Source organism: Chanodichthys erythropterus, chromosome 16, assembly GCF_024489055.1.
Source record: "Chanodichthys erythropterus isolate Z2021 chromosome 16, ASM2448905v1, whole genome shotgun sequence".
Lineage (NCBI taxonomy): Eukaryota > Metazoa > Chordata > Actinopteri > Cypriniformes > Xenocyprididae > Chanodichthys > Chanodichthys erythropterus.
The window spans coordinates 14,885,001-14,910,303 of NC_090236.1; the positions used below are offsets into that span (position 1 = coordinate 14,885,001).

The 25,303-nt window shown below is 42.6% G+C and overlaps 2 protein-coding genes across 13 annotated transcripts in view; both read right to left on the reverse strand.

Annotated features, from left to right (window-relative positions):
- The window catches only part of ptprsb (protein tyrosine phosphatase receptor type Sb), an 80,959-nt gene extending 57,924 nt beyond the window's left edge, over nucleotides 1-23,035 (reverse strand). For 8 of the 12 annotated variants that reach the window (XM_067362672.1, XM_067362673.1, XM_067362667.1 and 5 more), the window contains exons 1-8: nucleotides 22,274-23,035; nucleotides 21,511-21,546; nucleotides 20,941-21,244; nucleotides 20,651-20,697; nucleotides 18,654-18,977; nucleotides 4,860-4,942; nucleotides 2,789-2,858; nucleotides 1,372-1,489 (exon numbers count right to left, since the gene is read on the reverse strand). In XM_067362672.1, the coding sequence (XP_067218773.1) occupies nucleotides 1,372-1,456 (85 nt within the window). In that variant the 5' untranslated portion in view covers nucleotides 1,457-1,489; nucleotides 2,789-2,858; nucleotides 4,860-4,942; ... (3 more) ...; nucleotides 21,511-21,546; nucleotides 22,274-23,035. Of the gene's footprint in view, nucleotides 1-1,371; nucleotides 1,490-2,788; nucleotides 2,859-4,859; nucleotides 4,943-18,653; nucleotides 18,978-20,650; nucleotides 20,698-20,940; nucleotides 21,245-21,510 lie in introns of all 12 variants that reach the window. The other 4 variants (XM_067362665.1, XM_067362664.1, XM_067362663.1 and 1 more) reach the window with 4 other exon arrangements.
- A 135-nt stretch (nucleotides 23,036-23,170) lies between these two features.
- fem1a (fem-1 homolog a) lies at nucleotides 23,171-25,303 on the reverse strand. The gene has a single exon (XM_067362674.1). It carries the CDS (start codon nucleotides 25,160-25,162, stop codon nucleotides 23,306-23,308), a length of 1,857 nt encoding a protein of 618 aa, XP_067218775.1. The 5' UTR covers nucleotides 25,163-25,303; the 3' UTR covers nucleotides 23,171-23,305.

The window sequence follows — 25,303 nt, forward strand, 5'->3', positions numbered from 1 at the left end:
ATTATAATATCAGTCTGTTTTAGTATCAATATCTTAGGATTTTGAAAAATCCATATTGTTCTAATGACAGAGAAATATCTGATGTCAGTGAGAGAATAAAGAGTCAGAGACTGAATGAATAAACACCAGCGTGACTCTCAGACTGACTCGAGCAGGTCACTAAACACTCGACTCTGAGCGCAAGAGGATCAGATTCTACAACACACACACACACACACACACACAGCTGTAGTCATAGATACAGCGCTCTGAGCGCAGGATCATCGCCGCGGTGTCCTGTTGCCATAGCGGCAAGTTACAGCGAGCCGAGGCTGATCCCGTGACATTCATCATGAAACCCACATACATCTGCAGGTGAGACACACACACACACACACACACACACACACACAGCTGTAGTCATAGATACAGCGCTCTGAGCGCAGGATCATCGCCGCGGTGTCCTGTTGCCATAGCGGCAAGTTACAGCGAGCCGAGGCTGATCCCGTGACATTCATCATGAAACCCACATACATCTGCAGGTGAGACACACACACACACACACACACACACACACACGCACACACACGCACGCGCACGCGCACACGCACACGCACACACGCACACGCACACACACACACACACACAAACACACACACACACACACACACACACGCACACACACACGCACACGCACACACACACAAACGCACACACACACACACGCACACACACACACAGGCACACACACACACGCACACACACAATCATCCCTGCAAACATCCCCATGACGACTGCTATGAGAGGAAATGACATCATTGCTCTCATGTCATGTGACACTGTGAGAACATGTTCACAGTGAATCAGAGTGATCATTATTTACATTATTAACTCATTCTGCGTTCACACCATGTTTGAATTACAGCAATCAGTGTATTTATGTGTTTCCAACTAGTAAAAACACTCGTGTCTTTGTTGATCTCTGAATAAAGTCTCATATAAAGCAGTTATACTGACAGTATTACAGTCACACTGATTCAAACAGTTACTGAACTGAACTGAATTATGACTCTATTGTCTTCTGTAGAGCTGAATCTGAATGTGTCTCATATTTGATGAAGTTTGCATCAGTGATTCTGATATTCTGCTGTTTGGGAATGATCTGTACTGTAGAAATAAAGCTAAATCTTCAGTATTTTTGGGGTGAGAATGCAGAGCTATTCAGGAGAGTTAAATTCATGTTCATTCCAGCGTCCACCAGACATGAATCTTCCTGTTTTAATAATTCATTGCAGTAAAACAGCATCAGCCTCTGCTTAGTTTCCATGACGACATCCCATCACAAAAGGACATCGCATTGTTACCATACCAACAACAGCGCGTTAGACCTACACAAGGCGTCGCAGGAGTTCTGCAGGCAGATGAAGAGGAGCAGCAGCACCGGGAGGACCGGACCTCTGCCGACCCGGACAGCCATGACCCTCGACGGCTTCACCGACGTCCAGATGCACTGCAGACGGAGAGAACACACACACACACACACACACACACACTTACTGTGTTAACCAGAGCTGAGCTTAATCATCATCTAGTTAAGATACAAACGACACTGAAGCTGTTCGATACGCTGCCGTAACGGTTATAAAGCTCAGAACATCTGACAGAACGAAGACCACAATATCAATTAATGCTATTTACAACAATATTCAAAAATGTTACTTACGACAATAACAAATGTTACAATGACCATATTAATAAATGTTTCTTACGACAATATTTATAAATGTTAATTACGACAATATTTATAAATATTACTTGCGACAATAACAAATGTTACAACGACAATATTAATAAATGCTACTTACGACAATATTCATAAATGTTACTTGCGACAATAACCAATGTTACAATGACCATATTAATAAATGTTTCTTACGACAATATTCATAAATGTTAATTACGACAATATAAATAAATGTTACTTGCGACAATAACAAATGTTACAACGACAATATTAATAAATGCTACTTACGACAATATTCATAAATGTTACTTACGAAAATATTAATCGATGTTACTTACGACAATATTCATAAATGTTGCTTATGACAATATTCATAAATGTTGCTTACGACAATATTAACAAAAGTTACAATGACAATATTAAAAAATGTTACAAAGACAATATTAATGTTACTTACGAAAATATTAATCGATGTTACTTACGACAATATTCATAAATGTTGCTTACGACAATATTAACAAATGTTACAACGACAATATTCATAAATGTTACAATGACAATATTCATAAATGTTACTTACGAAAATATTAATCGATGTTACTTACGACAATATTCATAAATGTTGCTTACGACAATATTAACAAATGTTACAACGACAATATTAACAAATGTTACAACGACAATATTAATAAATGTTACAATGACAATATTCATAAATGTTGCTTACGACAATATTAACAAATGTTACAACGACAATATTAACAAATGTTACAACGACAATATTAACAAATGTTACAACGACAATATTAAATGTTACAATGACAATATTCATAAATGTTGCTTACGACAATATTAACAAATGTTACAACGACAATATTAACAAATGTTACAACGACAATATTAACAAATGTTACAAAGACAATATTAATAAATGTTACAAAGACAATATTAATAAATGTTACTTACGAAAATATTCATAAATGTTGCTTACGACAATATTAACAAATGTTACAATGACAATATTCATAAATGTAACTTATGACAATATTAATCAATGCTACTTACAGCAAGAGAAAAGTACTGAGGAACATCATTTATTTCAGTGTAGAAGTAACGCAGAATCTTGCATTAATATCTGTGAAAACATTTGCAAAAAAATACAATATGGTTGCAAAATAAACTGCAATATTTATGGCACAAGACTGAAGTTGATGGAATCCGTTCATCATCGCTGCGAGTGAAGCTGTGTTTTGATGTTGTGCAGACGCGGCTCATTACGGACGACTGTACAGCGGATGTTTAACACAGAGTAAACGCTTTCACCGCCTGGACTCTGATTAGAATAAACGCACTCAAACAGACGCGAGTAAAGCGCTCGTGTGCAGCAGACGTCATGTCAAGCCTCACACCATCACTCCACTTATATGGATATGGATTTTTTACGAGAGAGCCCATTAATTATTGAAAAACTTCCGGGCATTGTGCGTTTTACTCTCCGGCCTTCACATTAAGTGCAGCTTGGACCGCCGTCTTCCGGGAGGGAGGGAATTTTTCACCCACGGCAGAGGCTTCTGCGATTCAGCAGAGAACTGCAAAACTTTCACAGCCAGAAGTCAATATTTACTCTGAAAAATCGATTATTCTCATCCAGGGCTGTACGTAGGTGTGCGGAGCGGTTGAAGCTGCATCCGATATCAATCGGCTCCACGTTACACAGACGTTCTGCTTTTTTATTCACGTGAACAATAACCGAAGAACAGGTGAGCTCCAGAGACCCACTGCAAAAACTCTGTTCTTCCTCAGTGTTTCTGTCTCGTTTTCCAGCACAAATATCTAAACATTCTTAAATCAAGATACATTTACTGGAGAGGAGAAATGACTGAAGATATTAAGACTTGAATAAATGTATTAAAATGAAGCGAGTTAGGAAAATAATCTTGTTTTCCCTTTGAATTTGGTTTATTTTTGAAGCACAAACTCACTTCCTTTTAATACATTTATTCATAAAATAAGACTTAATATCTTCAGTCATTTCTCTTCTCCAGTAAATGTATCTTGATTTAAGAATGTTTAGATATTTGTGCTGGAAAACGAGACAGAAACACTAAGGAAGAACAGTTTTCTGTGGTGTAAGAGAAACATTTGAGATGCTAAAAAACCCAAAAAAACTCAAACATGAGAAACAGGACTATGAATTGTGAAGCTTGTGCGCATCTGTCCCTCTTAGTTGAAAAGATTCAGTGGGTTCAAGAACTCTAGGGAAAGTTTATGCCAAAAAGCTTCTATACGAGCAGAAAGATTACATAATGATTTCATGTTTAACAGGTTATTTTAAATGTTTTTCTAATGATAAAGAATGTTTACAAGCTGTTGAGTCATAAAATTTAATTAAAATTAATTAATTGACACTAAATCCATAAAATGATCCCATGATGGGAAGTTCTTTAAATGAAGCGTCTGACGGAACCCTTCAGGCTCCTATATAGAAGCGTTTCCTCTCAGAGAGTATGAACTCGAGTCCCTGTAATCTCCTCCAGCGGTTCACGTGCCGCGCCTGCGCCGTTCTCCGGGATCTGCCGAACGCCTGATTGCTGCATGTCGACTGTCCAGTGATTCTGCTCGGGTCAGGACCCTGCGATCCCGCCAGATGTGGAGTCGCTCCACAAACACAGTTCAACATCGGATCATCAAACAGCAGCTAAAGACCAGCACGAGCATATGCTCATAAAACGGCCGACGGCAGCAGTGTGGAAATGCACCATTAGTTCCAAACTGCCTCCAAAATACCGCGTGAAATGTTGTTGTCTGCCTTCAGGCCGACGCGGGAGATCTCAGAGGTGTCGTTACACACATGCAAATACGCAACTAAAATTCAGGTGGCGTCTGCGCAGTGAGATCATCAAAGGTAAAGTGCAAAACGAACAGACTTTCTAAAATGTGTTTATTTCCTTTGCTCGAGGAAACAAACGTGCAGTGGAGTTTGGCTTTGCTGTCGGGCCTCGTCAAAGTTCAGACGATCCCGTGACACATGCAAATCACGCTCGAGCTGAGCGCTGGAAGAGACGACACATCCAAAAATAGAGGGAATGAAGGGATATCATTATCCGGCACACACACACAGATGACAGATACTCACCGCACTCGCTTCTCTTTTTTTCTAGATGTGTTTGAGCTTCATGTCCTGGTTTTCATAATCCTCAGCGGTCTGATCCGGTATTCCTACAATCAGACACGACATGGGAGATTTAAATGAACAAATATTATATAACACACAAGAAAGATTCTCTAATATAGCAGCGAGCCACGAGAGGCCGTGCGTTACGGTGATTTTACCATGAGAAAGAGCTGCAGACGTCACGGGAACGTGTTTCTTTAACAGACGCTGCGTGACGCTTTCATGTTCAGAGTCACTCACCAGCTCACAAAAAATACGTCCTTAAGAACGTTCTGCTAACGTTCCCATTAAGTTATGAAAAACTTATTTCTGAATGCTCTGAACGTTCAAAACATCCAGTTTTTAAATGTTTTTTTTTTTAATTCTTGGTTACGTGAATGTTAAGGGAACATTCCACTGTATCGTTCTTCAAACGTTATGGGAACGTTACTTTTGAACGTTCTGAAACAAGCAGTAACATTTAAAAAATGTTAGACGAATGTCCATCTAAAACATTTCAGAAAAAAGTTCCATGAATGATGAATAAATAATGTTTTTGTGCTAATGTTTGTTCCGAGAACACTATTAAAGACCAGATAACTTTGAAAAAACATTCTATTAACGTTACCAGAACGTTCCCTGTCAGCTGTCACACTTTCACAACACCGATCTGTTTGAGCATGTGACGGCATGTTATTACTGTATTTCTGAGTGAAGCAGGATATTCAATGAGAAACAGAAAGAAAGTGGTTTAGTTTGCTAAAACAGTGTCTAAACAGCTATTTGATGATTTGTTAAGAAGAGACGAAATCAAATCGAAATCAATTGGGCATTTTGATGAAAGACAAACGTTTTTTCCCCCAGAATGACCTGCGGTGATGAACCGATCACAGTAAGACGAGGAACACGAACGAAACAGAAATGCATCAGTGTGATTGTCATTAGACATAAACGTCTGTCCGCTGTGATATCTGTCGGTCGGTCAGACTAACAGCAGCACTGACGCTTCTGACTCTCTCTCCATCTGAAGCTGTTATTTATCTCTGGTGCATCGAGGCGTATCTTGTCTTACTGTTGCCTAGTCAACCACCCCTCTCTCTCTCTACCTTCACCGCTGCTGGCTGTGATCGTCCACAGATTAGACCAGCGGCCGCTGGGAATATGGTTTCTATGGCAACCATCCAAAGCAGCCAGCAGACAGGATTCGTGGCCAGCGGTCATGTGACCCTGAGCTGAGGTCAAACCCAAAGAATCACATCATTCATTACCTGATGTACTGTGAGTTAAAATACTAACGCATGCCAAATCAAAGAAATGATGTTTTGCATAAAGAAAATGAAGACTGTTCTGTATTATGACAATTTTCTTGACAACTAAACACATTTAATCAAATTCTCATTATTGTAATGCAAAAAAAATGATACGCTACATTTATTCATTTAGCAGATGCTTTTATACAAAGCGACTTACAAATAAGGGAATCAACAAGCGCTTCATCTTAATGAGGCAATGAACATGAGAAAAGCTAGTAATACAAAGTTTCAAGCATTTGAGGCATAAATTCCCCTACGCACCTGACTAAAGTTAACCTGCACGTCTCCCAATCGTCATCTCGCCCCCTATAAACACTAGACGGTGATCAGACTCCAGACACTGAGTATGCTTTAATCACGGCTGGAGGAGCTCAGATCGATCTCAGAGAGAATCCCAGTTTATATAGAACAAGTGCATGACAAAAGGAACAAGATTTTTCTCTAATACGATTGGTTCTTCATACATATAATTTCAGCTTGTTGCTCAAGTCATGAGGTTAAATATATATATATATATATAGCTGTTTAGTTTTGTTCTCCTAATTCACTGCTTATTGTTCTCTGAACATTCTGAAACAGGTAGTAACGTTTAAACAACGTTCGACTTTCCACGAACGGTCACATGATAATCTGGTGTTGAGCAGCACAGACTCAACATTGTTTACAATGGAAGTCTAGTCAACTGATGCCACGACGTTAGTACTAGTACAGTGGGTGAGGGTTTAGCCGCGGCTGGGATCTGAGTGGCCGTCTTACAGTCCGTGAACGAGCCTCCAGCTGTCGAGGGTCAGGACATCTGCAGAGCGACAGACTGCGGGTCAACAGACAGGCAAAAGACACGCTCACAGCCGCAAGCCGCTTACGGAGGGTGGCGGCAGCAGATTGTGCATGTGATCGATGTTAAATGAAGCTCGCGCCAGTGCAGATGTGTATGAAAATGACACTAATGCTTAACAGCTGAAATGCTGGAGTTCACTCTGCAAACAAGCTTGAGCTTCGACCCTGAAGCGCAGCGTCTGCTTCCCTCCACTGACACTCCATTCAGCATCAGCATCATGCAGCACAAACCACTTACTAGTGGTTTTACATCCCGATTTAGTCTTTAACTGTAACTTCACATTTAAATGTCAAAATCAACAGCATTTGATGAAACAAGTCAAGTCAGCTTTATTTCTCTAACACTTTATATGATACAGATAAATTCAGAGCATCACTGATCATCATTTTCATGTTTGTTACTGTGAAGCTGCTTTGAAACAATCTGTACTGTTTAAAGCGCTGTAGAAATAAAGCTGACTTGACTAGATAAATCAAAACTCTGATTACGTTTCAAAGGTTTAATTTCACTATCCTGTCAAATCCAGTGACTATTTCACCTTCAGAAGAACCAGATGCATCATTAGAGCCGTCTTCAGACGTATATCTCGGTGTGGGTTAGGGCTAGTCGCCCTGCTCACGTGTGATCGGTGAGTGTGTTGGAAGCATAAACACTGTTTAACATAAAAGTCTTTGATCCTGCAGAACAAATGGTATTTTTCTGCCACTGAGCTCAAACCCCTGCAGGCTACAACTGGAATCCGTCCAGAGCTGAAATTCATCTGGCAGGGCTTTGTCAGATCCACCCGCTGGCTTCATCTAGTGTCGCTGACTCTCACACAAGCAGAAAACCCACCGTCCTTCACGCAAACCATCAATCTGAGCACTTAAGCGGGCTTGAATAAGCGCCGGCAGACAGGACTGGTAAATGCCATGTTCTCAGGGACTCTGGATGAAGTCTGTGCGTTTGGCGGCTTCGGTGCGGACAGATGGCGCGGAGTCATGCTGCCACTGCATACGTGAAGCCCGCCGGAACACACGGAAAACACGAGCTGGAGCCAGTGGAACGCTGGCAGGTGACAGAGGAAAATTTAGTGACAATGAAGCAGGTGAAATCGCTCTAAATGTCAGTACTTTGGTTTCTGCGCTACACTACATAAATGATGCTGACTGAAGCCATAACTGATAAATATAATAAAACAGATTCTGAATTCTGACTGAACAAACACCAGAGACACAATCTGCATTAATGAAGTTTGAACAGATTCATTTCATCAGCTAATAATGAAGATGAATCGACTGATATTTAGCCATTTTGAGATAAAACGGCGTCAGTTAAAACAATTGAAGGTGCAAAATATGTTTGGTGAGATTTAGGTAAATATTGGAAATATAGCACCAATAAACAATAATAAGAAGAAGACATGAATATTTATGCTCTACATATATACATATATACACACACACACAGACATATATATTAGAGCTGTCAACGTTGACATGTTAACATATGTGATTAATTAGGGTTAGGTTTAAAATAATTTAATGCATATTTAACGCAAAAAAATTACGGAAGCATGTGAAAATTGCGTCATAATTAAATTTACGTTACGTACATAGATGATCTTCAAGTCCATGCTGATTATATCAGAGATGGCAGAGAGAATTATTCACTCCAGTGTCTGTTTCGCTTTAAAACACGAGCTCTCTGTCATATTGTGTCATTGTATCTGAAGAGCGCGAGCCCTCCCGCATCACGCTGTTCCCGTCTGAACGGAACGTCGAAACATCCCACCCCTGTATGGCCAGATAAGCAAACCAGCTTCTTGCTATGAAAGTTTTGATGGATGAGGATTCCAATCAAAGTAAAGACGACTGCGGTGACGTACAGGAGTCGTACGTTAACGCGTGAGTCTGTTATCTTTATGCGCAAACAAATCATGTATGAGCGCTCTCTCGACGCACTGATCGCACAGTGTATTTATGCACAGACACATTTCAGTACATTCACGTTTTCTTCACACACATTCAGGATAATGTTTGGATTTGTCCTGTCTATGTTGCTGTGTACTTCGTATATATGCAGGTCAAGGTGGTTGGTTTAGGTTTTTTTGGCATCTCCATGTGATTCTGTTCAGCATCGACTTGACTTGTCTAAAATGTAAACAAGCTCTTTGCTGTTGCACACACTGTACACTGAATTCTGAAACTGGATTTTTTGCTGTGTTTGAATTGAAATGTATGATTTTTTTATGGGTGCACTGGTGTAGCCTACAAAAATGTATGAATTATATGAAATCATATCATTTGGTTATTTGGTGTCCTTTTGGAGTCTGCAAGTGCAAATTTACATTGAAAAAAGCTGAAAAATACGGTTTTGTGAAAATCACACTTCAATCTGATGGTTTATTTTGTTGGATATAGGCAATGATGGCAAAATGGACGTGTTAAACAAGATAAATGGTGTATGCTTAATTTCACAATAAGTGTGCGATTAATCGCGATTAAGGGTGTGCAATTAAAAAAATTTATCTATTGACAGCCCTAATACATATATATATATATATATATATATATACACACAGTGGTGTACATTATGACCACCTTCCTAATATTGTGTTAGTCAAAGCAGCCCCTCGACCGTCTGGACTGATGACAACTTTTCCCTAAAAGGACTTTCCTGAGAATGAACAATCGAACACTCTCCTGCATCCGAGACGCATCACTGCGAGTTCACACCTCACCGTTACACTCTTCCCATCACTCCCTGTTCCCCATCCTCTCTCCCTCACCTAAAACTTGCTCAAAATATATGCAATGTTAGGTGTGCACAACAAGTGAATATACATGTTTGGTATCATTTGAAATGTGCCAGGTAAAATGGTCTCATTCTCAGTACAAACTTCCAAGCAGTTCTAGAAGATTTGGAGGATACTGATATTGTGTTGAGGATATTTAAGGATATTGTGTGCCACTTAAGGTGTGCCGTCCCCCGGGTCCTTCATTCAAACTACCTCCTGTATGTAAATAAGTGCTCTCTTCTACAGGTATAGATAACCTATTTAATCACAAATTCTGATTGGCCATTTGTGGCCCCCTGAATAGGGCACCAAATCCTAATTATAATTGCAGGCAGCACCATTTGGTAACCCTGCTGAATTATCTGGGTATTTAAGGAGAGATGGCAAAAGGTTCAGTGAATCTGTAGACAGATCTGCTGTGTTTAGTCTGTTTCATTGCCAGATAAATGCTTCTAAATTATTTGATTTCTGAATTGATGATGTTTATTATTGATGAATGTTTTATTCTTTGAATTGGATTTGAATTATTGTTCTATTCCCTGGTTAATAAATTGTTATGTTTGAATTTGTTCTGATTGACTCAGAAATGATTAACTCTAGTAGATTACGTCCATAACAGCACAAATCTATGCTCAGGTTAGTAACGGACTAAAGCTCAGCTTGTGGAGCGTCGGGGCACGCCAGCTGGAGTTTCAGAGCTCCGACTAACACACTGGCGTTAGTCATGTGTAATTAGACTGTAGAGACTAATAATGGGTTTCAGAACAACAGAGTGTTGATAGACCAGTCTGAATAAGGTGAGCCTCAACCTCTGATTATTGTAATATTATTCTAAGTGTACGTGGGAAACCACGGCCTGATTATATAAAGCTACCATTAGAGGAAGTTAAATTGGTCAGCTTGGTTCTATGGTGATGCTCATGACCTAAGATGTGAGGTGGATCCTGCATGAATCGGACTTGTTTGTTCAGCACATCCCACAGATGCTCGACTGGATTGAGATCTGGGGAATTTGGAGGTCAAGTCAACACCTCAAACTCGTTGTTGTGCTCCTCAAACCAGTTCAGATGTCCACTGTTGGCTCTTTCGGCGGTGGACAGGGGTCAGCATGGGCACCCTGACTGGTCAGCAGCTATGCAGCTCCATACGTGTGTATTCTGACACCTTTCTATCAGAACCAGCATTAACTTCTGGAGCAATTTGAGCTACAGGAGCTTCAGTGTGACGCGCTTCAGCGAACCCGCCTGAGCTCGCGCTGGTTCTGAATTAACCGACCCGCTCCCTGCGGCCTCCTGAAGCCCAGACTAACGATGCAGGTGGATTAACGGCAAATGAAGCGAATCCCCTGCAGCTCCAGCTTCATACGAGTCCAACAGCAGCAGCTCGTAACGGTGTGTGTGTGTGTGTGTGTGTGTGTGTGTTCGTAACATCTGAGAATGATGGCGATTTCCTCCAGACTTCTTCAGCTGATCAGACGACAGCCGCAAACAGGCGAGAATCTTTCGGCAGAAACTGGGCGATATGAGAAAGGCGCTATAAATAGCAGCGTCTCCCACGAGCACGAGCGCTTGAGATCCATCCAGACTCGCATTACAGACACACTCAAACACAGGCATTCTTTCCCTCATACAAAGACATGAACACACTGACTTCACAACCCGTGAATGAACGGACCAATGAATAACTGAATATTCAGACGGACAGAGGAAGCGTTTGCACTGACAGTTCTGCTAAATTAGCAGTAAGATAATAACAGGTCTGCTGATGTCGTGTTTGACTGACAGTCTCATCAGGACAGCTCTGACGAAGCACTTCAAAATAACGCTGGTGTGACAAAACCTACATGAACCAAAAACACATTCAAAGCCGCTTTACTGTCGGTATGAAAGATTGTGTCGTATATCCGAGTGAAACGCTTCAGGAACAAGAACAAATGTAGGGCGGGGCTTCATTTTGTCTGATTGGACGTTGTGGTTTGCTATTGGTGGATCTCATGTGAGTGACAGGTTGCCCCGCCCTCATCATCAGAGAAGAGAAGAGATGCTGCAAGAGGAAGATATTCTGATTCAAGATTACCAGGAACACAATAATGATAAATCATTTAGAACATACTGCAATATTCCATTAAAAACATGAAAACTGTTAATTTTGATTTCATGGGGACTTTAAAACGCAGATTAATGCACATAAAGGGTTGCTGAAACTACTCAAATGAACGAATGACTCTAAGCTTCAGATCAGGAAAAGATCATTAGATATTTACAGAATGAGTTCAGTGAAATACTGCAATGATATCAGATGCAGGTGAACAGCAAAAGGGCGACTGCTTCTGTACGTTACGTCGCTTCACAACCCCCTCCTGCCCCGGAAACGGGCCTCGTAAAGCCCGGATCATCCTTTTTAATCTGCTGTTATTACAAATGAGTGTATGACAGCGCATCAGCTCCGCCACAAGAGCTCCATTGTGGGCTGCAGCTTTTAAGGGCAACTGGAATCAAAGGCCGGTGCAGATAAGAGAGAGCTGCGTTTATTAAGCAGATGCCCGTGAGCGAGGCCGCACAAACCGCACGCTTCACCTCTCTCTCTCTCTCATTCACTCACTTCTAACTCAACTGCGGCTCTTTAAGCTTCACACACTTCTCTGCTTCTGGTCTCATCATAGAGATGGAAAAACACAGTGATTAGAGATAGATAAAATATCAACAGTTACTGTATGTGTCATTCATTTAAATGTTTGTGCACTACAAAACTCTGTTCTTCCTCAGTGTTTCTGTCTTGTTTTCCAGCGAAAATATCTAAACATTCTTAAATCAAGATACATTTACTGGAGAAGAGAAATGACTGAAGATATTAAGACTTATTTTCTGAGAAATTAAAAACAATTAAAGGATTAGTTCACTTCAGGATGAAAATTTCCTGATAATTTACTCTCCTCCATGTCATCCAAGATGTTCATGTCTTTCTTTCCTCAGTGGAAAAGAAATGAAGGTTTTTGAGGAAAACATTCCAGGGTTTTTCTCCATATAGTGGACTTCACTGGGGTTCAACAGGTTGAAGGTCCAAATGTCAGTTTCAGTGCAGCTTCAAAGAGCTCTACATGATCCCAGACGAGGAATAAGAGTCTCATCTAGAGAAACCATCGCTCATTTTCTAAAAAAATAAACATTATATACTTTTTAACCACAAATGCTCGTCTTGCACTGCTCTGTGATGCTCCACGCATGACGTAATCATGTTGGAAAGGTCACGCGTGACGTAGACGGAATCACTGCAGTAGGGCGAAAAACTTTTGCTTTGTAAACACTCGATCGGTGCTTCCGGTTCAACCCGTTGAACCCCAGTGAAGTCCACTATATGGAGAACAATCCTGGAATGTTTTCTTCAAAAACCTTCATTTCTTTTCCACTGAAGAAAGAAAGACATGGACATCTTGGATGACATGGAGGAGAGTAAATTATCAGGAAATTTTCATTCTGAAGTGAACTAATCCTTTAATTTTATTTTTCCATTGGCAAGACAGAAATACTGAGGAAGAAAATAATTTTATATCTTCTGCAGAAGGAAGAAAGGCATTCAGGTTCAAAACGCAGTCTGAATTTAGTTGGATGTTTTTGCACATCACATTTCGAGTGAATTTTCGAGTTCATGAGTTTCTGCCGCTGCGTCACGCTTCTCCAGCCGTCTCATTCATCTTGTGTTAATCAGCGGCCGGTAACGAGCTCGTCTGATCTCAGACTGACCTACAGACTGACTGACATCCATCACGACACCTGCACCTGTCAGCACACGTCTGAACCGACACACTCAAGCTCAAATCTGATTGGCTGGTGTTTCACAGCATCCTGCAGTAACGGCACACGCGTGTTCAATCAGCCTGTCTGGGGTGATACTGTGTGTGTGTGTGTGTGTGTGTGTGTGTGTGTGTGTGTGTGTGTGTGTGTGTGTGTGTGTGTGTGTGTGTGTGTGTGTGTGTGTGTGTGTGTGTGTGTGTGTGCGTGTGTGTGTGTGTGTTGAACTCAGGCCAATTTGGAAAAATTGCTTCTGAATCATAACTCTCAGAGCAAACAGCTGTAAAGCAGATCTTTCAGTTGCACCAGTTTAGCATGTTAAAGTTCAGTGTTTTAGTGCATGTGAGCAATAAATCAGACGCTGATCTGCCTCCACAATCTACGGCTGATTTTCTCTCCTGGACTATTTTATCTTTAATAAATCACTCCGGCCGCCGCGGCACTTATATCTTTAGTTCCTGCAGAATGAAACATTAAAATTACATCAGTGGTGAACAAGGGCTAATCTGACACGTCCTGAGGGCTGTCAGCTGATCACAGTGAGTTTCCAACTAAAAGGAATTAGAAAATAGCCAGAGCGTTTGTAGCCTGTAGTTTATCTGACTACTTAAACAGCAGACAACAGATAGAAACGAACACGTGATTCAGTATTTGTAGATCAGCGGCTCTCAGGCCTCAGATTTCCAGCGGACCACAGGATGACTTACAATTAATCAAGTCTCATATTCGATGAAGCTTGCATCATTGATTCTGTCATTTTCCTCTTTTCCTTATTTTCATATTTCTTTCCCCGCCTCAATAACTAATCTTCTACAAACACAAAACGAGTCATGTTTAATTCATTTAATATTTCAACACTAATAAAATATTTAAAAACGAGCAGCGTGGTCATAATTACAGCAGAAATGCAGGATTGAATCGCCGCACATTACCGTAAGACGGTGATTTCAGTCGAGTATCAGGTTGTGCAGCGAGACACAAATCACATTTAGGATTAAAAAATCATTCATAAGACGGTCTGAACGTGCTGAGATTCCTTGTGCCAAAGATGATTTCAACCCTTATGACAGTTCGGCCAAAAATGATCCTCATACTGAAATCACAAGCCTTAATAACACGTGGAACGACAGCATCATTTCGTCTGTTTAACCTCATGACATGTGCTTCATCTTAGAGCTGTTATTAGTGCCGTATGAACATGAACACACACACTTTGTGACTATAACACACATGATTTTTTCGAAAGCTTCTTTGAAACGCTGTGTATTGTGAAATAAAGGTGAAGCCTGGAGGTCTTTATCCCGAGGTCTCTCTCTCTCTCTCGGATCATCGGACGACACTGAGTGACGCGTTATCGACTCCATCGATTGATGTTTCCTGCTCTTGTGAATGAAGCCTGTAAATTTCAAGGCCAAAAGATCAATATTAAAGAGCAAATGAGGAACAGAGCGACAGGACATCTGCTCTCCTCCATTCACTGTTACTCCACTTCATGATGGCGACCCTACAGGAGTCCAATCTGTTGAGGTCAGAGGTCAACACAGCGGCATATGGGCTCTGGTATACATTAATCAGACATTTCATCGAGTCAAACACAAACCGGACACAACTGACCCACACGGATAGATACGGTCACAGAAATCACAGAGATTCGCGTTTCACAGCCAAACTTCTTCAGACCAGACCAGCTTCTAAATGAACAGTATATATAACACACGGTCAGATGTGAGAGATGTGTCTACCAGACACTTAATATTCAGTAATATTATTGATCTGAACTGAATTGATCTGAATGACGACTCTATTGAATCTATAAATGCTGTAGAAATAAAGCGATTCGAATCAAAGCATTTATTAAAGAAACCCCTCGAGTGACTATATTATAGCACGCATCACTGTCACATGGACGTTACTTTGATCTCGGACTGATAACAGAATAATTCCTAAATTGTAACAATGAAACAAGCATTTTTTCAACCAAATCTGAAACATTAGTATCATGAAAAGCTTTATACACACTTGAACTCAATGACCTGCGCTGTTGGTCAATAATGTACAAGGAAAAATCAGCTACTTAAGTGCATTAAAAACATTTGACAGTACATTTCCTTAGATCATCTACAAGTTCCTTCTGGACTGAAAGCTTAATACGTCAACGAGAGCGTTTACATGGTCAGGGCCGTGCCGATACGATCATATACCATCTGTCTTTCCTTCAGTCTTTTGCATAAAATGCTCTCAAGGTTACACGTTAGCAAGATCCAGCAAAAAACAGCAAATAACCCAATTTCACAGCCAGCAGAGAAACCTGAGCCGTCGCTGCCATTACAGACGCTTCGGCGCACGGATGCTGAGCGATTCTACCTTGTATTCCCAAACGCATCCAGAAGTGTTTGTCTGTGAGACGGTCTGAAATAACACGCTCAGCACTCGAGTGCCTTTCTCTGTCCACGGCAGAGTCGGCCATCTTCTCAACATCTCTCCTACAATCTCTCACTGCTGTCAGTCAAATCGCTCCAGACCCGTCAGAACGGCCAATCAATGCTGGACGGCGGACGCCATCTACACGTCCTGCGGATCAGGAAAGCAATCACACATCACAGCGCCGAGGGAGAGGAGCGTGAGACAGTCCTGAGATCGACTGTCAATCCGGAACGATGGAGGCCCTAACAGTGCAAAATATTCAAGAAATGCATTTATGTTCAAATCATTTGGAAAGTCAAATGAAGCTAACCTGTCTCACTGTTAACCTGCCTCAATGCTTTCCTGTCACAGCGCTCCAGCACAGAGCGTGTTATCAGCCCGAGAGATACTAACCTCCGCAGGCGAGAGACGTAACCTACTTAACAAGCCTTCACTAGAGCCTGCACACACACACAAAACAATGCAGAGCATCTTAAAACAGAGAAATGAAACACCGCCTGCACATCTGAGCAATGGCCGGACCACTGAATGTTGCAGCAGAAGATAAAAACATGAGCTGTGGACCAGGAGAATTACAACAATTTTCCTATCAGTGCGTCTGACTGAACAGGAGAGATTACAGAAGGATGATGATTGAGGTTTAATACAGGGATATGAGCACAAACAATATCATTTCTTCTGTTATTAAACCGCACCATTGCATGTATTCTGTACTCACAGCTGCTCTCTAATGAGCTGTTGATAAAAACAAAGCTGTGCTGAAAAAAACCTTCAATATCTATCACAATATTGTGCATGAAATATTAAGCCTTCTTTCCATCTTCTGAAGAAAAAACAGCACAATGCTAAGGTGTAATGAGTGGTTCTCAGGGTGTTGCTAAGGTGCTCTGGGCAGTTGTCAGGGTGTTGCTAAGGTGTAATAATTAGCGGTTCTCAGGGTGTTGCTAAGGTGTAATAATTAGCGGTTCTCAGGGTGTTGCTAAGGTGTAATAATTAGCGGTTCTCAGGGTGTTGCTAAGGTGTTATGAGCTAAGGTGCTCTGAGTGGTTGTCAGGGTGTTGCTAAGGTGCTCTAAGAAGTTGTCAGGGTGTTGCTAAGGTGTAATGAGCTAAGGTGCTCTGAGTGGTTGTCAGGGTGTTGCTAAGGTGCTCTAAGAAGTTGTCAGGGTGTTGCTAAGGTGCTCTGAGCAGTTGTCAGGGTGTTGCTAGGGTGTTATTAGCTGAGGTGCTCTGAGTGGTTGTCAGGTTGTTGCTAAGGTGCTCTAAGTGGTTTTTAGCATGTTGAGATACAGTCGCTAGGTGGTTTCTTACACTCCACCCCCAAAATATTCAATGTGGGTCTGTGGGATTTTTCCAGCTGTTTAAGTCTGATCACTCAGTAAAGTAACAGCACTTTCAGTGTTTCTGAAAGGATATCTATTTAAAAACAGACACTGAACATCTATTCTCTTGATAACACCAATAAAAATAATTATTCTGATATTCTTCAGCACACGTTAGAAACAGTTCAGCTAATATAGATAAACTGCAGATAAACCCTGTTTGAGAATTTCATCTCTCAGACTTAGAGGTTTAATACAGAATTAAGGCATATTAAATCCCAGTGCTGCTTGAAATGACATGAACAGGAAGTTGGAACACAACCATTTATAACATTGAGAGAATCTGGCAGGATTTTCAGAAACAGCTGAGATCATTATGAGAAACCCGTGAGATGCAGAGCGAGGAACTGCTGATGCTGAAGATGAGCGTAGCTCAGAGTCAAGCACAATAAACACTACACCTTAGCAACACCCTGGCAACCACTCACGCATTATTGTGCTGTTTTTTCTTCAGCAAATGATAACACACACACACACACACACACACAAATGTAGAGTTCAATCTGATGATTTTTACAACAGCTCATTAAAACTGACTTCAGCAGCTTCTGTGTGTTAGTGCGGTTTAACACTAGCAGAAATCATATTCTTTGTGCTGGTAATATTTTATTGGTGCTGTTTATTTTATGTATATTTTATGTATTAACCAAGCAATAATAAACCCATTTTAATCAGAATCGTGTAGAATCATCATTTCTATGCGCGCACACGGGCTTTGTTAGCTGGAGTCCCAGAGAAGCTGCTCAGTAATTTTCCTTCATATTTCACTCTTATCTGCCATTATCACTGACAGAGATTCACTCAACGCCCAGAAAACACAGATCTCACTTCAATTATCCGCCTTCCGACACGAATTACGGCTTTTCCACTCAATGTTTCAGATGTGAATCAGGAGAGAAAGAGATCTTGAGCGAAATCGGAACAAAGGCGCAAAAGCGTCTGGATCGACACGAACCCGATCCAGAGAAATACTCCAATAAATAATCTATTGACTTTAATAAACAAAATCCCGAACATCCCGCACCTTTGATATCCAGAAACACCCGCGCCTTAACCACAGACTAACCGCCAGGTTAACCAGGTAAAGCAGGTTGATCCTCGGGTGTTTCCGGGTGTTTTTCGGAGGTGTAATCTGAGCGCGCGCACACACACACACACACACACACGGACGCCTCGCATATTCCTTTATCTTTCATTCAGCTGATACTGCCATGCGATTGACTCTCGCGCACAGGCCAAAAAGCGCCGTTTACCTGCGTGACGGTGCCGTTGAAGAGCTCCGGGAGACTCGAGCATCATATTCCGTTATAAGGCAGAAACGCGGATCTCTCACTCGCGCGCCTCCATTTCCAGAAGCCTCCGGAGATTCTTGTGCTCGTTGATGTCATCGATGCTCGCAGGCAGCAGCCTCTCCTCCTTGGTACCCTCCTCCTCCTCTCCTCATCCTCCTCCTCGCACCCTGGTGCGCGCTCCCTCCTCCCAGGGATGACGTGACGGAAAGCGCGTTCACGACTCCTCCAGAAACAATGGAGCGTCTCAGCGCGAGCTTATTTAGAGACTTGAGTGCTGACCAGCTCCTGAAGAAGCATAATGAAAACAACGCGTTGCATTTAATTACATTACACTTAAATAAATGAAATGAAATCTCATCACTAACCTCAAACCTGGAAGCGCATTTCCGCCAGATAAGAAAAAATCCTGCTTTGGTAAAAAATAATTATGACACAAAAAGTCGAAATTACGACATACTAAGTAGTAATTGTGAGATTAAAAATGTCGGAAGTATGACCTTATGTCATGATTGACTTTTTAAGCCCTAATTTCGATTTAGTATATATCATAATTTCATATTTTAGGCTGTCATAATTATGATTTACAAAAGCATGATTTGTGACACAGCGACATAAAATTATTTAAACATGGGGTTAAATAACAGTTAAATCTGTTTAAAACATGTTCTATTCTATTCTATTCTATTCTATTCTAGGGGACACTCTATAATGTGTGTCATTAGAAAACAACTACAAACCAGTTCCAGGGGCAAATGTCAGGTGGTAATAATGAGAAAGTTGATTTCTGACCATTGCGATGGAAGACGATTTCAAAAACACACACAAATATTCGCTTGATTTTTTCTGTCGGATCAGAATCAAACAATAGATCCGCTGCTGCAGGCGCGCGCCCTCTGCTGGCCGCGACGCGCGTGACGTCACTCGAGCTGTGAGCGCATCTGATGTCATAAAGGCTCTATTGTGTTATCATCTGATCTGAGGGCAGCTGGAGGGTCAGTGAGGGCAGGATCGAGTTTAAGATTTATTCATTTCAGTTGCATAGAACAGTTCCATACATTTGGATTGCAGAGTTTTTACACAAACTAATGCGATACATATTTGTCAGTCATACATAAATGAAACGGGTAAGACTTCTGTATAAGTACTAATAAACTGAATGTGTATTAAATTCACAATAACCAGGTTTATATATTTATAATAAATGCAACTTGTTTCAATGTCATATTTGTATTAATTGAATAGTTTGTTTCACAGTTAGTATAACTATTTGCATTTGATTTTATTTAAATCACATTTTCAAAATGCATGTATTCATATTGCTTACAATCAGCATAAATCTGCTCATGGTGAAAACAATTAAACTTATTAAAATGAAATACGGCTAGATGTGAACCAAGCAATATTCAATCAGTTAAAATATGTGATTGAAACAAACTGGATTTATTAAAGATAAACACATTAAGCTGGTTATCATGCACTAAAAACACACTCAGTTTATCAATACTTTTACAGAAATCTGACCCGTTTAATTTATAACTGATAAATATGCATCACATTGCATTTATTAGTTTATGTTCAAACAATGTTATCCAAATGCATGGAAATTTGATATGCAATTCAAATACATAAATCCTAAATTTAGACTTAAATATATTTTCAAGTGTAGAAAGACTCTTTACAACAAGCCCTCATCATGTCTAACCCTCACTAACCAGCTGCTTCACATCACACCAGCAGATCGGTGTCGCTGCAGAACGGATGCAGGATTTACTCTGAAGCAAATTTCTCTTAGAAACTGCCAGTAAATCCCAAATAATCACAAGTAACACTGAATTAAACATGAACATTTGAAGGACCAAGACCGAATTGGTTTCTTGTCATGTAAAACACACTCCAGTAATCTTTGTTTTATTTACAACTTGGAAAAAATCATTTTTACAGCATGAAGAACATCCAACCTTTGATCCGAAGACTGTAACGTGATCCGTCCGGATCAGAGTTTGTTCTGCAGCGGAGAATGAAGAGAAATCAGATGAGGAACTGCATAAACGACTGTTTTTGTTTGTGTGGTTAACAATCGTTTAATAATAATAGTTTTAAACAGTTTTCCACCATTTTGTAAAAACATGTTTTCACACGTCAGAGTATGAATGATCCGTTTCAACAAAGTTAAACTAAATTCAATGCAGCAGAATAAAAGTGTGCGTAGGCCACACATCTCACATTCACATTTAACTTGTAACCTTACATCATATTTCAATATTTGACCCCTTCTGTCGTTCAGCATCTGTTACAGGCCAGGTGTAATGAAGCCATTACCATCAGTTTCTGTGAGCTGATGGAAAGATCCGGTGTGAATGTGGATGTAAAGACTGACCCAGACCTCTGAAGGATTCGCCTAAAATAGTCACGGAGACACACGGCGGTCCTCAGGAGCGCACAGATGTTCATGACACGCTATTTATATCAGCTCGGCCTGCCAGATCGAGTTTCTGTTGTATACATGACCTGCCTTCCACAAACAAGACCTTCAATGGCAGCTCGAGAGAGGGCTGATGGGAAATAAAACAAGATATTATTACCTTCAAATAACGTAAAAAATCTCAACATATTTCTGCACATAAAGGTTAGAGATTTTAAGTGAACAGAATTAAACTGGGCCACATGTTAAAATGGCCATGAGACGATTGAAACAAACACTGTGTGTGAATTCGACAACTCTATCAGCAATCAGAGCAGAACAGAAACAAGAAAACGAGCCTTTAACACCCGAACAACAACATTTCTGCAACAAACAGACAAATAAAACAACACTAACCTTTGTTGCTCGCGTTGTCAGCTTTAAAATCTGCTCCTGAGAAAGAAATGTCATATTTCACCCCAGAATCAATATTTCAATATGATCAAACTTGGATAAAATTAGTAATTTTGCATAAAGAAAATGAAGCTTTTGTCCAGCAATGAGTGAAGAAAAACTGCCTGTTCAGACACAAAGATACACACTAAAATCAGAATAAATTAAAAGCACGATGCATGCTTAGAATTATAATTTACAAATGCAATTCTCAATTGAAAGAACATTTTAATTTACTGATTTTTATTTTTCTGCAGCTTCTGAGATGATTCAGTGATGAATGAGTTATTATCATTAACTAAAAACATTTCTGTTCATTTAAATAAAGCTTAAAATAAAATATTAGTTGAAAAACTTGAACTAAATGAAAATGAGAAAAGTTGCATTGATAATAACTAATGAAATAAGTTGAACTGAAAATAAAGAAAACCTAAAATGAACCAAAACTGACCTGACACTACTTAAATTCTATTTTCTTTACATGGTTTCTTGGTTTAGGGGTGAAATGTGACCTGAACACGTTTTCATGAGACAAACTGACATAACGTTAAGTGTAGAAATGTAAGTCAGCGTAAGATGAAAATCACAGGATCGAAAGCGACGTTCGCTCTCATTAAAAGAGGAAAGTGTTGATCTGACAGCAGCCGACACTGGAATCAAGACTGAGAAACATCAGAAACACATGAGCTATTAAAGAGGGCATGTGAAAATGTGTCAAAAGGAAAACCTTCATAACCACTGGAAAGCGGTTCGACGATGCGCTTCTGACATCTGCGATCATCCCGACCTGGAAAGATAGTCCAGACACACGGCACGGGTTACGTCTCTTCACGCAGACGGACTTCAGATCCACACGGGTCAGTCTTTACTCTGACAGACAGACGGACAGACGGACGGATGGGACACTTGAGTTTTATTCAGGCATCTCCACACACTTTTTGTCTTGTAGTAAATTGTCTTAAATTAACCAAATCAGGTTGTAGTTTCTGAAGTCTCTGGTTTAAGAGGTTAAACAAAGTGTTAACATTTTCAAAGTGCTTTCATTCAGGTGGCATTTACAATGACAGACGGCAAAAAAACACAAATCACCTCAGCCATACCAAGTCTTACCAAGAAGAAATAAACTTAAAGGCAATTAGAATAAGACTGCAATGCATATGAAGCTTTTCACATAACCCTGCAGAGAAAAAACACAAAAACAGCCAGATCTGTCACTCCAAAAGCACCCCCGTAATAAACTGCATAGATATCAATGTAACGTCAGCGATTCAAAAATAGCTGTTCTCATGTAGGGTGGATAAAGTGCCAAGTTCTATATATTACAGTCACTCCCCAAATGAAAGGAAACTCCGCCAGTCACTCAATAAAAACACATTAAAATCACACACATTAGAAAAGATGATCATGTAAGGCTAGTATTTGGCACCGTGGGCTTCAAAGTCCTTCAGGATCAGGATCATCGATGGGAAGAACTAAAGCATGTCATGACAGTCAAACTACAGAGTCTGATAGAAAAAGTTTTGCTTTTGCATTTCAGTTTGCATCGGACACATCACTGCTCTGCATGCGATCGACAAGCAGTTCGTCGTGTGTGATGAAGCCCTGTCAATCAAAGAACAGCAACCAACACAAAGAGGCGGAACGTTCACTTCCTGCACACACAAGAGAGACCGGGGCTCGAGTCCGCGGCCCGTCCCAGCGCTCGCACCACGAGTTCTGGGATTATTGCTTGGGTTCTGGCCGGAGGTCACGTGTGAGGTCAGTGCAGCTCGATGAACGCCTCCATTTCCTCTGAGATGAGCCCTTTGTAGGGAAGTCTGTGTTTCTCGATGGCTCGGGCCGCCAGACACTGCAGCGTGACGTAGTTGAGCGGCTGCAGCGCGTGTCGCCCGCTGCTCTGCTCGTCCAGCAGCTCGTAGGCCGTCTTGCGCTGGGCGTTGGTGGCGTCGAAGTGAGCGCCGGACCGGATCAGCGCCGCCATGATCTCGGGGCAGCCGTTGGCGGCGGCCACGTGCAGCGGCGTGTTGTTCTCGCAGTCGCGCGAGTCCACGTCGGCCCCGCACTCCAGCAGCAGGTTGGCCACGGCCAGCGACGGGAAGCGGCCCACCGGGTAGCGGCCCACCGACGTGGTGTCCTTGTCCACGGCCATGTGCAGCGGCGTGTAGCCGCTCCGCGCCCGCGGGTTCAGCTTCAGCAGCCGGTAAACGGTCTGCCGCTTGTGGTGCTCCTGCTCCGGAGCGCAGTCCAGCTTCTCCAGCAGGAAGACCAGGTGCAGGATGATGGACAGCGCTTTGGTGAACTGCGGCGCCTCCGGAGGGCTGTCCCGCTGCGCCACGGCTCGCTCCACCTCCCGCACGCTCTTGCCCAGGACGCCCATCAGGTCCTGGAAGGTGACGCGGGTGCACAGGGTGCCCTTGGCGCGGTCCTGCAGCACGAAGGAGAAGAGCTCGGCGAAGGAGAGGAAGCTGCTGGCCGTCATGGGGCTGAGCGGGTCCAGGTTGCTCTGCTGCATGTCCAGCGCGTACTTCCACAGGCTGATGCAGCGCTGGAAGTTGCCCGAGTCGGCGTAGACGGCGCCGCGGTAGCGGATGTAGTAGGAGGTGTCGGGGTGCGAGGGGCCGAGGATGCGCTCCCTCACCAGCAGCGCCTGCATGCGCATCTCGTCCGGGTCGGTGATCAGCGCCTCCAGCTCCTCGGCCGTGGACACCTCGCGGGCGCAGTCGTACGCCGGCACCGGCGGCCCCGGAGGTGGTTTGGCCAGGAATCCGCCCGCCTTCTCGCCCGCCTGCCGCAGCTCCATCGCTCTCCTCCAGTAGCGCATGGCGCCCAGCAGGTCGCGCTTCTTGTCCACGAACGTGGCTCCCAGCAGCTCCAGCGCGTCGACCCGCTCCTCTCGGCTGGCGCGCGGCTGGTGCACCAGGTACTCCACGATGTTGGTGTGGCCGGTGACGCTGGCGGCCAGCAGCGGCGTCATGCCGTAGCCGTCCCGCTCCATGCGCGCCTCGCACTTCAGCAGCATCTTCATGATCTCCAGGCTCCCGGACTCGGCGCAGTCGTGCAGAGCCGTGTTGCCCTTCACGCTCTTGCGGTTGACGTCGGCCCCTCGCTCCAGCAGGAACTTGGCGATCTCTCGGTGGCCCTTGTAACACGAGATCATCAGACAGGTGTGTCCGTGCCGATTGGCCACCTCCATGTCGGCGCGGTGCTCCACCAGGTAGCGGACGATCTCCAGGTGGCCGTCGAAGCAGGCGGCGCGCAGCGGCGTGGAGTTGGTCAGGGTGGTGTTGTTGACCGAGGCTCCGTGCTTCAGGAGCGTCTTCACCACCGGCAGGTGTCCCGCGGCGGAGGCCGCCCACAGCGGCGGAGCGCCTTCGATCGTCTCGCCGTCAAAGTTCACGGAGCCCCCGAGCTCCACGTTGGCCTTGCAGTGCTCCAGCAGGTAGTCCACAACCTCCAGGTGTCCGTACCGAGACGCGATGAGCAGCGGCGTGCCGCCCTGCGTCTTCTCCTCCGCCAGCGCCTCCAGCTCCTCCGGACTTTTGTTGCTCAGCAACTTCTGGATGAGTTTCAGTTTTCCGTCTCTCGCCGCGTTAAACACCGCCGTGCTGATATCCATCTTCTCGGCGCGTGGCGTCTTCAAATGTCCGTTAAAGCGCGTCTGAATTGGCGAGCACGGGACGCGAGCGTCGCTTCTTGTTCAGTGAGGAGCGATCCTCGCTCTGCATTTTACTGCCATTTTAAGGCTGCTGTCGAAATG

Excerpts from the sequence above, each read along its gene's own strand:
- fem1a (XM_067362674.1), bottom strand. The coding sequence starts at position 25,162 with ATGGATATCAGCACGGCGGTGTTTAACGCGGCGAGAGACGGAAAACTG.